Source organism: Podarcis tiliguerta (assembly GCF_965153285.1).
Source record: "Podarcis tiliguerta genome assembly, chromosome: W".
Taxonomy (NCBI): domain Eukaryota; kingdom Metazoa; phylum Chordata; class Lepidosauria; order Squamata; family Lacertidae; genus Podarcis; species Podarcis tiliguerta.
In genome coordinates this window covers 16,423,889-16,438,821 of record NC_139552.1, presented here as the reverse complement: position 1 = coordinate 16,438,821, position 14,933 = coordinate 16,423,889, and the positions used below count along the sequence as shown (strand labels likewise).

The 14,933-nt window shown below is 48.8% G+C and overlaps 1 protein-coding gene across 1 annotated transcript; it reads right to left on the bottom strand.

Annotated features, from left to right (window-relative positions):
• Window positions 1–4,195: 4,195 nt before the first annotated feature.
• Window positions 4,196–5,982, bottom strand: LOC310668797 (integrase/recombinase xerD homolog; the record flags this gene model as incomplete). The annotated part of the gene is made up of 2 exons (XM_083422125.1): window positions 4,196–5,045; window positions 5,834–5,982. The coding sequence occupies 2 exons, from the start codon at window positions 5,980–5,982 to the stop codon at window positions 4,196–4,198; spliced, it is 999 nt and encodes a 332-aa protein (XP_083278251.1).
• Between the last annotated feature and the right edge of the window lie 8,951 nt (window positions 5,983–14,933).

Below are 14,933 nucleotides of genomic sequence, written 5' to 3'. Positions count from 1 at the left end.
ACCTCCGACGCAGTCAAACTCTGGGCTGGGATGACCGGCAGATGGGCTACTTTCAAAGCATTCCACATCTGACGTGCTGTGGTGTTGCCAGCCAGTGTTGATATATCCTCCAGAGAGACAGATAAGACTATTATGTCTATGGCCCTTGAATTTTGGCCAGAGGAACTGGAGGGGCTTCACACACAGTATGCCACACTCTAAACTGTTGCAGCAAGCTCTCACAGCAACTTGCCCAGTTCTCATAATTGTGGGCATTCAACTTTGAGCACTAAGGGCCATCATCTGAGGCTTGTAAAAACTCCATTCCAGGGTTTTACTTGAGCCGTGAGCCTTTATGCCTTCAAAAACTCCTTATCTCGGCAGCTCATAAATCACGAAGCCTCTGGCGCGGCTCCCAGGCCAATTAGCCAGCCGGACATCAAAGGCTCTGCCGCGGCAATGAAAAGCCTTACTTTTCTCCACATACCTCTCACAGCAGTCTGTTGCAGTCTTACTCTTCTGTAAGTGCCGTGAATCTGGGCCTGAAACCTGTTGTTGGGATACTGCCAGGGAGACAAAGGCCATCATGCCTCCACGTCGATTCCGGACGATCCATCAACCTCCCGTAGAAACGCAGTATTAGTCAATTAGCGACACAAGCCTCAGAAACAGCTGTCCCACATTCCAAGACTAGTGCACGCCCTTTCAGCAGAGTTTGCACAGTGAAAGATGCTCTCAGGAGAACCCAAGGAACGGAAATATCCTAACAGAAATCTCCTCACAAATGTTGTCTCCTCAGGAGTTCATGGCTGCAGTGCTCCTTCCTGAGTAGACTCCACCTCTGCCCCCACCCTGCCAGGTGGCTGCCTGCCTCCTTGTAGCAGGAGGGGATGCCAGCAGCGGTCCAGACCCCATTTCTCTTGTCCACATATAGAAGTGCGTGTGAGAGAGAGCTGGAGGAGAGAGAGACAGACATACCAGGGGCTACCTGCAATTTGTTTTCATCTAGCTGTTTCCCCAGAGCTTGCTTGTTCATGGGAGGGTGGGAAAGAGACACTGAGCAGAATTCAACCTCATGTTATTATGATCTTTCTGCCCATGCAAGCATTTCTGCTTGCCAGATGGAATGATTTCCCATCTCTCCCCACCTCCATGTTCTCTGCACTGTTCTGAGGGTTCTTGGGTTCTCCCAATTCCCTAGAGACTTTTTTTTTTTGTCGAGGGTGGGGCACAGGGTAAGAAAAAGTGGGAACACTTTTTTGCACTAGCAGGACTTATTGCACGTCGTCCTGCTAGTGCAATCCCTCTCACAGTACAGAATCATCAGTTAGTTCTACTTTACAGCAAGCGTTTCCCCTTCCCTTGGTTATTGTTATTGTTATTATTGTTATTTATTCAATTTATATGCTGCCCTTTATCAAAAGATCTCATGGCGGCATACAACATTAGAAACACATTACAAAAGTTCAGTGATAAAAACATAGTAAAATGGGCAAAAATGGCCACTACTTTATTGGTTACAGGCGATGAGCAGTATTGGCTTAGGCATTGGTCCTAACCGACTACCCAATTTCAGCCTGATTGCTTGAAGTCTGGGAAGGGTTAACCACCAGTAGAGGGAGTCCTGCTGATGCACATCAACTAGGAACTCTCCTGGGGCCACCGCTTGGGGGCGTGCCTTAGGCCCTCACCTCCATAGGTTTTGGACAGGGCCACGCCTCTCGTAATCCTTTATCGGACTACCCTTCAGTATGCGGGGGAGGTGATGGCGCTTTCTCCCCCCTTCATCTACATAACAATACCCATAGCAATGCCTAACCGCCACTTGAGCAAAAGCTCGCCACCAATACCCTCAGACCTGCAACCAATCCCTAATCCCAGACGATATGTCAGCCAGCCAGACATCATTTCCCGCATCGGAAAGATGCACGCAATCCTCTCTGTAGAGGGCCACCTTGTTGAACTGGATATTGGGGTGGTCAATGACACCCCCCCCCCGTGCTGCCACTCTACACGCCACTGCACGCTCCAGACCTACCTCTCCAGCAGCGATGACCAAATTAGGGCAACGTTTGGGAATGAGGCGATCAAATCATCAAAGTCACTGTAAATACTCCGCATCAAGTCCACTCCTTTCTGACAGGCCAAATCATTTTCACCCAGCTGAATGACCAGGGGATTCAGGGGGCCTTCCAAAGCGGCTCTGGCTTTCACTGCTGGCATAAACTCAGCCCAGCACATTCCCCTCCGTGCAATCCAAGAAATGTCAATGTTTGGTGGTAGATCCAGCCTGCACCCGAAGCCACAGCTGATGGCACGGTTTCTGGCCCAGTGGACAATACTGTGGCCTATGATCCAAATGCACATGACCACGTCTCCTGAAAGGAAAAGAACGCAACTAGCCCAGGTCAGGTATGTTGTGACCAGTCATACGTTCTTACGAATGTACCCCTTAAATGCATCTGACTTCCAGCAACCCAAGTCCTTGTCCTTTCTGCCGAGAGACCCAAATGCACTGCAGTAACGGCAGCCCCTATCCGAAAGGAGTGAGCTGCGTACTCCACCGGGGGAAGACCGCAAGCAGCAATTGCCTTATGCATAACTTGTGTGAACTGATGCCTTGTTAGTCGGGAGCCACAATGGACCCGCAATGTTTGGTCAATACAAAAAGCGCCTGGTGTCTTTTACTGGGCATGGCCCCCTTTTTTGTGTTGCTTGAAGCCAAATAAGGGCCCCTTTCCCCCACTGATCAGTTTTTGAGCTTCGTACATGCAGAATTAAATCTGAGCAGGATTTAATAGGATTCCTTGGAACGCAGAATCTGGCTGACCCTTGCAAACCACCTCGCCAATGCACAAAGCACCAAAAAAGGCAATGGAATAAGCAGCTGAAAATAGACACACCTCATACTTCAACCAGCAAATGCTTCTTAATTTTTTATAAATTTGACATAGAATATCGTAAGTTATGGGTCTTCTACCGTCACTGCAGGGAGAATGTAGCCTGTGCCTTTCTCACCAGGAAGTCCGCACAAGGGTCTATGGAGTAAATGGCCTTACAGAAGAAGGAGATTGCAGCAGATTGTATGTTAAGTGTCTTTGCTGCACGGCCCAACCCCCTCAAATGTACCAGATATTGCAGCACTTCGGCCTTTGGGGGGGGGGGGTTGCGTGGCGATTCCCGCCCCCTCCTGCAGATGAAATAAAGACACTGGACACCAGAATTTAGGTTAATGGGCGTAAATGGCCACAACTTTATTGATTACAGGTAAGAGCGGTATTGGCTTTAGGCATTGGCCCTATCAGACTATCCGGTAAAACCGGGAAGGGTTAAGCACCAACAGGGGGAGCCCCCGAGATGCACATCCCTAGGCGCTCCCCGAGGGGTTACCGCTCGGGAGCGCGCTTTAGGCCCTAGCCTCCGTAGGTTTTGGATGAGGCGACGCCCCCCGGAGTCCTTTAACGAACTACCCTTCAAGATCTTGGGGGAGGTGATGGCGCTCCTCCCCCCCAACTCATTTGCATAACAATACCCCTGCCAATGCCTAACTGCCACGCGAGCCAGGCTCGCTGCCAATACCCTTAAACCTGTAACCAATCCCTGATCCCCTGAAAAATGTCCGAAAGCCAAATAACATTCACAGCATCGGATAGATGCACGCCATCCCCGCGGTAGAGTGCTTCCATGCTAAACTGGATGCATGGGTGCCCGATGACCCGTCCGCCCAACGCAACCACTCTACGCGCCACCGAGCGCTCCAGGATCCTCCTGGCTCTATTGACAGCCACGGGATTTGCGCCTCTCAACAGCGCCTCTCAAGCAAAAATGACCATATAATTGTTAGATTCGGACAGGAGGCCAGCAAGTCCTCCAGGTCAGAGAAAATATTCCACATTATGTCCACCCCCTTTCTGTAAGCCAGGTCATTCTCGCCCAGTTGGATGACCAGCGCATCGGGTGGGCCATCAACTGCAATTCTTTTTGATACTGCTGGGAGGAATTCCTCCCAACACATTCCACGACGTGTAATCCAGGAAACTTCAACATTGTTTGGGAGCTGCAGATCGCCGTACCATCCCCTGGTATCTGCTCGCAACCTCGCCCAGTGAACAATGCTGAGGCCAATGGTCCACAGACGCACCGCACCGACACCTGAAAATGAAAGAGCAAGAGAGCCGGATCGGGGGGGGGGGGGGCTGATGAGGAAGGGGGGGCATTAGCACGGTTTCAGGATATAACCCCTGTACGTGTTCGACTTCCAACGTCCCATGTCCATTATCCTCTCAGCCGGTAAACCCATATGCACGGCGGTGGTCGCAGCCCCAATGCGGAAAGAGTGCACAGCGTACTCCTCAGGTGGCACCCCCATGGCCACGATCGCCTTGCGCATAACCCTTGTGAACTGGTGCTTAGACAGGCGAGAGCCATCTGCATGTATGAAAAAGGGGCCACTTGTTTTAGGCCTTAAACACAAAAACTTTCTTGAGTCTTTTACTGGGCAGGGGCCCGCCTTCTGAGTAGCCCGCAGGCGGATTAGTGCCCCTCTGCCAAGGTGATCGGTCTTTGAGCTGCGAATTTTTAGGATTACCTCTGATGATGACCAGGTCACATCCTCTAAGAGGAGTCCCCTGTTGTTACTCTCTGGTTGTTCCTCACAGACCACCTCGCCTATGCGCAAGGCGCCAAAGAAGGCAAATGAAAAGGCTGTGGAAAATAACCTGGCCTCATACCTAGACCAGCAGATGGCCTTGAGTTTCTTGCGTATTTGTATGAGTATGTCATAAGTTATAGGTTTTCTGCTGTCGGAGCTAGGAGGCCGAGACCTACGCCAGCCCTCCAGCATCTTCCGCACCACGAAGTGTGCACAGGGGTCGACTGAGAACAGAGCTTTGGAGAAGAATGATATTGCAGCAGAATGAATATTGAGGGTTTTGGGGGCCCGACCTAGGTCGCGGAGGCACACGAGGTATTCAATGACCTCCGACTTAGTCGAGGGCCGGCCTGATTTAAACAGCCCTTTCTTCAGGCGAAATGATGTGAAATCTAACCACGCCTTGTTATAGGATCTTAGGGTTGAGGGTGCAACTGCTGACAATACTCCCTTTATTGCTTCTCGTTGCCAATACTCCAGAGGTGCTCCGGAAACGGCTGCGGCAGCTGCTGCACATCCGGCACCAATGAGCGAAAGCGATCCATCTGGAAACGAGACAGAGCATCCGCAATGTTGTTATCAATACCCGGAACAAATCTGGCTGAGGCATATAAGTTTAGCCTGAGGCAGGAAAGGACAAAATATCGTAAAAGTGACGCTACTCTGGGGGAATGGGAAGATTGCTTATTTAAGACCGACACCGCCGCTTCGTTGTCTGTCCAGAAGCAGACCCTGTGGTCTTTAAATTGCTCAGCCCATAGATGAATTGCAACTACAATAGGGAAGAATTCTAAGAATGTTAAATCGTGTAGTATGGGTTTTCCCTGCCATGAAGAGGGCCATCGTTGTGCACACCACTGACCTCTGAAGTAGACGCCGAATCCCAAGGAACCGGCTGCGTCTGAATGCACCTGGAAATCAGCTTGCAGGGCCATGCTATCTTGCCAAAGTGAAATACCATTAAAGCCATCTAAGAATTGCAGCCAAACCTGGAGATCCGATTTTACTGCCTTCGAGAGGCGCACCCTATGATGCGGCGACCGTAAACCTGCTGACAGCTTTGCCAACAGACCACAAAAGGGGCGACCTGGGGACGCTACACGGCACGCAAAGTTGAGGTGACCCAAAAGTGATTGAATTTGCTTCAGGGTAACCTTCCTTAGGGGCAATATCTGTGAAATAAGCTCTTTTAGGGCAACCAACTTCTCGGTAGGTAGGCGAGAAGTTTGGGCCACTGTGTCGAGTTCAGTGCCCAAGTAAGTCATTGTGGTGACCGGGCCCTCCGTCTTCTCATTTGCTAAAGGGACACCCAGCTCCTCAGCCATGGACTTGAAGGCCTGTAGCAAGGCCATGCAGTCATTTGCATTACTTGCGACCAAAATAAAGTCATCCAAGTAATGCCCCACCGCTTCGGAACCAGTTTTAAATTTCAGTGCCCATTCCAGGAAGGTGCTAAAAGTCTTGAAAGCGGCACAGGCGATCGAGCAGCCCATAGGCATCGCTTTATCAATGAAATAAGCACCCTGAAATTTAAAACCTAACCAACGATAGTCCTCTGGGTGAACTGGAAGAAGGTGAAATGCAGATTCAATGTCGCATTTGGCCAGAAAAGTGCCCCTACCGAATCCCCGGACCAACTTCACTGCTTGATCAAAAGATGCATACTTCACCGTGCACAGTTCTTGTGGGATAGCATCATTAACTGAGGCCCCCTTGGGGTAAGAAAGGTTGTGTATCATCCGAAATTCCCCAGGGGCCTTTTTTGGGACAATGCCGAGCGGTGAAATATGCAGCTGATCAATGGGAGGTTCTGCAAAAGGGCCAGCCACCCTCCCCGGCCAAAATTTATTTCTGAATCTTTTTCATAGCAATGTCAGGTCTCTCTAAAACTGATTTCTGATTGGGGGGGCAACCGGAATTGGGAGTGAAAGCAACTGGAATTCTGAACCCTTGGGAAAACCCTTCCCCTAAAAGAAGGGTAGCTTGTCTATTAGGATATAGGTTTAACAGCGTTCTTAGGGGTTGGAGCTTAATCGGAGAGTGAGCTAGGACGAGGGACAAATTAGTAGCGATTCGCTGCTGTCCCTTGGGCGGTTCCTGAAGCACCAGAGGGGGCACCCCGGTTTCCCTGGTGGAGGTGACCCCTGCCGCCTCGAAAGGGCTGTTGTTTACCCTTGTAGCAGTTAATAGCCGGGTGGCTGCCTAAACACTTATCACATTCGTGCAAGTACTTACAAGCGGTACGCTGACAGGGCCCTTTATTGAAATCCCAGCATTGCTTACGACGTTTTGTGTCCATCTTACCAGACTTAGCTTGGTCGTGTGTTTTCTTTTCAATGTAAGGCCCCACGTGCTCCATCCAGTAGTTATTGTCCCGCTGATCCCAGCGCGTGGAGGACAACAGCGAGGCATTCCTACAAAAATCCTCGTCATACGAGATGGCAGCATCATCTCCCGCTAATTCACGAGCCCTTCTCACGTGCGCCAGATAAGATGCAAGGTGCAACCCACGTTTTGGATAACATCCTAACTCTATCCCCATGAATACCTGGTAGCCGTTGAGCCAGTTCTCGAATGTATGCTCCGCCCGCAGGGACCTATATCTTTTCTTACCATAATACCTCTTTTTCTCCCCTTTTCCTTTTATTTGTGCCGGCGGTAGGAACGTGAACATATCTATGAAATCCCCATTCAGAATCTTATCCCTTTTTCTCTTAGAGAGGTGATTACCCAAGATAAAGTCAGTAGACAAGTGAGTTGAAACTTTAACATCTTCCACTAGGGCCCCATCCTTCCATTCAAGGGTACCGTTAAAGGTTTTCCGGCGAGAATTGGCCCTCCTCTCATGCATCCACAAGGGAGCACCAGTCTGTTCGCCCTCCCCCCAGTACGTTTCCATGGGAGCATCACTATCACCCTCTGAAGAAGAGGTACCTGTCTCATCCTCGGAATCAGATGGGTCACTCCTCCTGCTCTTCTTGGACACGTGCTTCCTCTTCGCTTTACGCTTCCCTCCGCGGGTACTGCTGTCCTGCAGGGCTGGGTCATTGGAAGTTGTAGCCGCCTGCTGGGGGTGTAACTCCTCATCAGAGGATGACCCCTCAGACGGGCTGTGCTGATCCGGAGGATCCTGAAAGACACTAGGAATACCGATTACCTCCTGACTTGAATTAGCCCGGGTGGACCGCGGTGGTTTGGACTTCGACTTCTGTGCGCTGGGCTTGGTTTTTTGTGCTCCAGCCTTAGCCTTCTGCGCGGCAGCGGATTGCGAGCGGGTCAGCCGCCGATCGGACGACCCTAGGCCTTGATGTCCCGCCCTGGTAGATGAAGCTGCAGAAGGGCCTGCCCATTCCTGGTCGTTGGGAGGGGTATCTGGGATGCAATCCTAAGAAAGCTCCACTATTGAAGCAGACCCCGTCGCTGAAGAACTGCATTGAGCATGAAAAGTTTGAATTGCAGAGAAGAGTTGAGCCAAAGCTTGAGGGTTACACGGCGTGACAGGCACCAGTGCTATACCCGCCTGGGATGACTGGGGATTCCCTCTGTTTGCCATGGTATCGCACCTTATTGCGCAGGGATGTATGAATGTAAGAATGTGTATGTATGTAGTTGTTTATTCACTTCTGTAGATTTCTGCTTTTTTAAAATATGTTATTAAAACTATTATTATTATTATTTATTTTATTATTATTTTTGAATTTATTTATTTATTTATATTACTAATATTTATCCTAACCTTATTATTAATAATTATCAATTGTTAATAATGTAACGGAATATTTCAATATCTAAATAGACCGTATCTGTTTATTTGTTGCTGTAAATAACTACTGTTAAAGCCGGAGCAATAGGAGGATTAAAAAGCGCAGGCTTCCAATAAATCCAGCAATGAATGCACCAGCCTGAATTACGCCAAAAACTTCCAATGAATTATACCAAGGTACAATGAATTATTTTAAATTAAAACGCAAAGGCCAAGTTCTTCCTAAGAAGCCTGAATGAATTATTAATTTCAGCCAGGAAATGACTTTAAATAAATCCGGCAGCGCTATGAATTGCGGATAAAGCGTAAAGCGCCAGCAGCATCGAGGCTTCAATTGAAGAGCTGGCAGCCACAAGGCTTCAAGAGTAACCACCAGTGACTTATGGATAAAATGGGTAGCGCGGTGAATTAAATGTAGCAGCCCTTTAGCTACCCAAAGCAACTGTAATCTGCTCTGCAAAGGTAATTTAGTAAGCTAGAATGTAGACTTCACGCAAAGATATAGTAGCTCTTAAGGCTGAAAGTAGCAGCAGGTCACCTGCAGCCAGGCAGATGCCTCACCCAAAATGGCCGCTGCCCCTTGACCACGTGGTCCGCACAAAATGGCGACCGCGTCCCGATTGTAGTCAGGGCAACCGCGGACGCCCTGTTATCTTGAAGCGCACACGCGGGGGGTTCGGCTAATGCAGCTTCCAGCTGTTCAAAAGTCCCCCAAAGTAAAGGTACGGCCCAACAGAAGCAATTGTGGTGAATCAAAGCTCCCCGTGCGTGCGGAGCGGCTCCCCCAGCACACAAAACCCTTCAGTACCAAGCACAGTATGCGCGCAGAGAACCCCCCCGAAGCGGCAAACCCCTGCGCTCACCAGAATAATTCCACGCTAATTAAGGCTAAGCTACAGGCAAACAAACTAGTGCCGAAAGGGTTTCCAAGATGGTAAAGCAAAGCAAAACAAGGGCACGTCCTTCCCTACACGGGGCGCAAGATCCGTGGAGGTGATCCGCTTCTTGCCGTCCCGAAGGGTGTCGATGCAGCCAAAAGGGTGACTCGGCTAACAACGGTAGCCGGATGAGCAGGGTCCCTGCGCTGCATTCAAAGTCCACGAAACGACGCAAGAGAAAAGCAAATGGGAGGGGGGAGAAGACGGCTGGACACGCTACGGCACCACTCTAAAGGCGGCTTTTCGCGCTCCAGCAAAGGGAAGGGATAAAATCCGACGCAACTGTGAAATACAGCTCCAAGGGAGAAAACACGTGCCAACCGGCAAACAATGGAAGAAAAAACAAACTCGCAGCGAGGGAAGGCAGTGAAGCAAACCGCAGCTGTTGAGAAGAAAGAAAGGTGCGAGCCAGGGCTGCCCCGACCTTAAGTGCCCCCTAGTAAGCCCGCCCCTACTGCCAGCCGATTGGCTGGCCGCTGTGGGTGATGAATAATAATGACCCTGGGAAATCCCTGAGTCCCGCGAGAATGTAGGTGGGGGCTTGAGCCCGCAACCCCCGCCCCCTCCTTATGTCGGGAGTGGCTATGTGAAAGCTAACATTCTTTATCTTATTTCTAAACTCCATAAAGTCCAACCAGGCCTTTTTATATGATCTGAGCGTGGACGGGGCCACCAATGCCAATACTCCCTTCATGACATCTCGTTCCTATGACATCTCGTTCTCCAGGCACAAAAGGACAAAGGACCAGAGCAGGTTAGCCACCCTGGGGAAGCGCGATGACTGCTTTGACAGGACGGTGACAACTGCTTGATTGTCTGTCCAAAAACATACCCGGTGGTTCCTAAACTCCTCCGCCCACACATGCACCGCTACTATGATAGGGGGAAATTCTAGGAAGGTGAGATCGTGCATGATAGGCTTTCCCCGCTAGGCCAGGGGCCAAGGCTGAGCACACCACTGCCCTTTGAAGTAAACGCCAAACCCCAAGGAACCCGCCGTGTCCGACTGCACCTGAAAGTCTGCATGAAGCAACAGATGATCCTGCCACAATGAAATGCCATTGTACTTGTCCAGGAATTTTAACCACACCTCTAGATTCGACTTGACCGCCTTAGAAAGGCACACTCTGTGTTGGGGCGCTCGCAGTCCTGCTGACAACTTTGCCAAGCGCCCACAAAATGGGCAGCCAGGGGATACTACTCGGCAGGCAAAGTTGAGGTGACCCAGAAGCGACTAAATCTGACTCAGGGTGACCTTTTTGAGAGGGAGAAGCTGTATGATTAGTTCCTTAAGTGCAGTTAACTTTTCCTTCGGTAAGCGGGATGTCTGTGCGATAATGTCCAATTCTATGCCCAGATAAGTCATGGTTGTGACAGGGCCCTCAGTTTTGTCCGCGGCCAAAGGTACACCGAGCTCCTCAGCCAGGGAGGTGAATGCTTTTAATTGTTGTTTAGTCGTTTAGTCGTGTCCGACTCTTCATGACCCCATGGACCAGAGCACTCCAGGCACTCCTGTCTTCCACAGCCTCCCGCAGTTTGGTCAGGCTCATGTTTGTAGCTTCGAGAACACTATCCAACCACCTCGTCCTCTGTCGTCCCCTTCTCCTTGTGCCCTCCATCTTTCCCAACATCAGGGTCTTTTCCAGGGAGTCTTCTCTTCTCATGAGGTGGCCAAAGTATTGGAGCCTCAACTTCACGATCTGTCCTTCCAGTGAGCACTCAGGGCTGATTTCCTTAAGAATGGATACGTTTGATCTTCTTGCAGTCCATGGGACTCTCAAGAGTCTCCTCCAGCACCATAATTCAAAAGCATCCATTCTTCGGCGATCAGCCTTCTTGATGGTCCAGCTCTCACTTCCATACATCACTACTGCGAAAACCATGGCTTTAACTATACGGACCTTTGTTGGCAAGGTGATGTCTCTGCTTTTTAAGATGCTGTCTAGGTTTGCCATCGCCTTTCTACCAAGGAGCAGGCGTCTTTTAATTTCGTGACTGCTGTCACCATCTGCAGTGATCATGGAGCCCAAAAAAGTAAAATCTCTCACTGCCTCCATTTCTTCCCCTTCTATTTGCCAGGAGGTGATGGGACCAGTGGCCATGATCTTCGTTTTTTTGATGTTGAGCTTCAGATCATATTTTGCACTCTCCTCTTTCACCCTCATTAAAAGCTTCTTTAATTCCTCCTCACTTTCTGCCATCAAGGTTGTGTCATCTGCATATCTGAGGTTGTTGATATTTCTTCCGGCGATCTTAATTCTGGCTTGGGATTCATCCAGTCCAGCCTTTCGCATGATGAATTCTGCATATAAGTTAAATAAGCAGGGAGACAATATACAGCCTTGTCGTACTCCTTTCCCAATTTTGAACCAATCCGTTGTTCCATATCCAGTTCTAACTGTAGCTTCTTGTCCCACATAGAGATTTCTCAGGAGACAGATGAGGTGATCAGGCACTTCCATTTCTTTAAGAACTTGCCATAGTTTGCTGTGGTCGACACAGTCAAAGGCTTTTGCATAGTCAATGAAGCAGAAGTAGATGTCTTTCTGGAACTCTCTAGCTTTCTCCATAATCCAGCGCATGTTTGCAATTTGGTCTCTGGTTCCTCTGCCTCCTCTAAATCCAGCTTGCACTTAGGGGAGTTCTCGGTCCACATACTGCTTAAGCCTGCCTTGTAGAATTTTAAGCATAACCTTGCTAGTGTGTGAAATGAGTGCAATTGTGCGGTAGTTGGAGCATTCTTTGGCACTGCCCTTCTTTGGGATTGGGATGTAGACTGATCTTCTCCAATCCTCTGGCCACTGCTGAGTTTTATAAATTTGCTGGCATATTGAGTGTAGCACCTTAACAGCATCATCATTTAAAATTTTAAATAGTTCAGCTGGAATAGCATCACTTCCACTGGCCTTGTTATTAGCAGTGCTTTCTAAGGCCCATTTGACTTCACTCTCCAGGATGTCTGGCTCAAGGTCAGCAACCACACTACCTGGGGTGTACAAGACATCCATTTCTTTCTGGTATAATTCCTCTGTGTATTCTTGCCACCTCTTCTTGATGTCTTCTGCTTCTGTTAGGTCCTTTCCACTTTTGTCTTTTATTATGGTAATCTTTGTACGAAATGTTCCTTTCATATCTCCAATTTTCTTGAACAGAACTGTGGTTCTTCCCATTCTATTGTTTTCCTCTATTTCTTTGCATTGCTCGTTTAAGAAGGCCCTCTTGTCTCTCCTTGCTATTTTTTGGAAATCTGCATTCAATTTCCTGTATCTTTCACTATCTCCCTCACATTTGGCTTGCCTTCTCTCCCCCGCTATTTGTAAGGCCTCATTGGACAGCCACTTTGCTTTCTTGCATTTCCTTTTAATTGGGATGGTTTTAGTTGCTGCCTCCTGTATAATGTTACGAGCCTCCATCCATAGTTCTTCAGGCACTCTGTCCACCAAATCTAAATCCTTAAACCTGTTCCTCACTTCCACTGTGTATTCATAAGGGATTTGACTTAGATTGTATCTTACCGGCCCAGTAGTTTTTCCTACTTTCTTCAGTTTAAGCTTGAATTTTGCTATAAGAAGCTGATGATCTGAGCCACAGTCAGCTCCGGGTCTTCTTTTTGCTGACTGTATAGAGCTTCTCCATCTTTGGCTGCAGAGAATATAATCAATCTGATTTCGATGCTGCCCATCTGGTGATGTCCATGTGTAGAGTCGTCTCTTGTGTTGTTGGGAAAGCGTGTTTGTGATGACCAGCTTGTTCTCTTGGCAGAACTCTATTAGCCTTTGCCCTGCTTCGTTTTGAATTCCAAGGCCAAACTTGCCATTTGTTCCTTTTATCTCTTGATTCCCTACTTTAGCATTCCAATCCCCTATAATGAGAAGAACATCCTTCTTTGGTGTCATTTATAGAAGGTGTTGTAAGTCTTCATAGAATTGGTCAATTTCAGTTTCTTCAGCACCAGTGGTTGGTGCATAAACTTGGATTACTGTGATGTTAAAAGGTCTGCCTTGGATTTGTATCGAGATCATTCTATCATTTTTGAGATTGCATCCCAGTACACCTTTCGCCACTCTTTTGTTGACTATGAGGGCCACTCCATTTCTTTTACGGGATTCTTGCCCACAGTAGTAGATGTGGTGGTCATCCGAACTGAATTCACCCATTCCCGTCCATTTTAGTTCACTGATGCCCAGGATGTCAATATTTATTCTTGCCATCTCATTTTTGACCACATCCAACTTACCCAGGTTCATGGTTCTTACATTTCAGGTTCCTATGCAATATTTTTCTTTACAGCATTGGACTTTCCTTTCGCTTCCAGGCATATCCGCAACTGAGCGACCTTTCGGCTTTGGCCCAGCCGCTTCATCAGCTCAGAATCTACTTGTACTTGTCCTCCGCTCTTCCTCAGTAGCATGCTGGACGCCTTCCGACCTGAGGGGCTCAACTTCCAGCGTCATAACTTTTATATGCCTGTTGCCTTTGTCCATGGAGTTTTCTTGGCAGGGATACTGGAGTGGCTTGCCGGTTCCTGCTCCAGGTGGATCACGTTTGGTCAAAACTCTCCACTATGACCTGTCCATCTTGGGTGGCCTTGCACGGCATAGCTTATAGCTTCTCTGAGTTATTCAAGCCCCTTTGCCATGGCAAGGCAGTGATCCATGAAGGGGAATGCTTTTAATAGAGCTGCGGAATCGGGCCTATTACTTGCCACCAGAATAAAGTCATCAAGGTAATGGGCTACCCCCTCAGAACCGGTTTTAAAATGAAGGGCCCAGTAACAAAAGGTGCTAAATGACTCAAAGGCCATGCATGCTACTGAGGAACCCATAGGCATGGCTTTGTCTATAAAATATGCCCCTTCAAATCTGAAACCCAGCCAACGGAAGTCCTCCGGAAGCACAGGTAAGAGGCGGAAGGCCGACTCAATGTCGCACTTTGGCAGAAGTGCTCCCTTGCCAAATCTACGAATAAGCTTCACCGCTTGGTCGAAGGAGGCATATTTCACGGAAGAAAGCTCCTGAGGTATCGCGTCATTGACAAAACTCCCTCTCGGGTAGGAAAGGTTGTGTATCACATGATACTCACCAGGGGCCGTCTTAGGGACGATACCTAATGGTGAAATATGTAGATCCACAATAGGGGTTCTTTGAATTGGCCCGCCACCCTTCCGGCCATGATTTCTTTCTGTATTTTCTTTTTAGCAATATCTGGCCTTTCATTAACGGATTTTTGGTTATAGGAGTCCCCTTAGTTAGGTGGGAAAGAAACCGGGACCCTAAAACCGAGGGAAAACCCTTCTCAAAGGTACTTTGCGGCTTGTCTGTTTGGGTATAAGTCAAGAAGGGTTTTTAGAGGCTGCAACTTAACAGGTGAGACGGCCATGCCGAGGGTCATATTAATAGTGGTTTCCGGCAGCACCCTGGGAGGGTCCGGGGGCACCCCGTGTTCGCTGGTGGAAGTGCCCCCTGCCACCCCGAAAGGGCTGTTTACCTTTGAAGCATGATGTGGTCGGGATGGTTGCCTAGGCACTTCTCACATTCGTGTAAGTACTTACAGTTTGGCCTTATACAAGCCCCCCTGAGAACCCGCTAATGCTGCAGGGGAC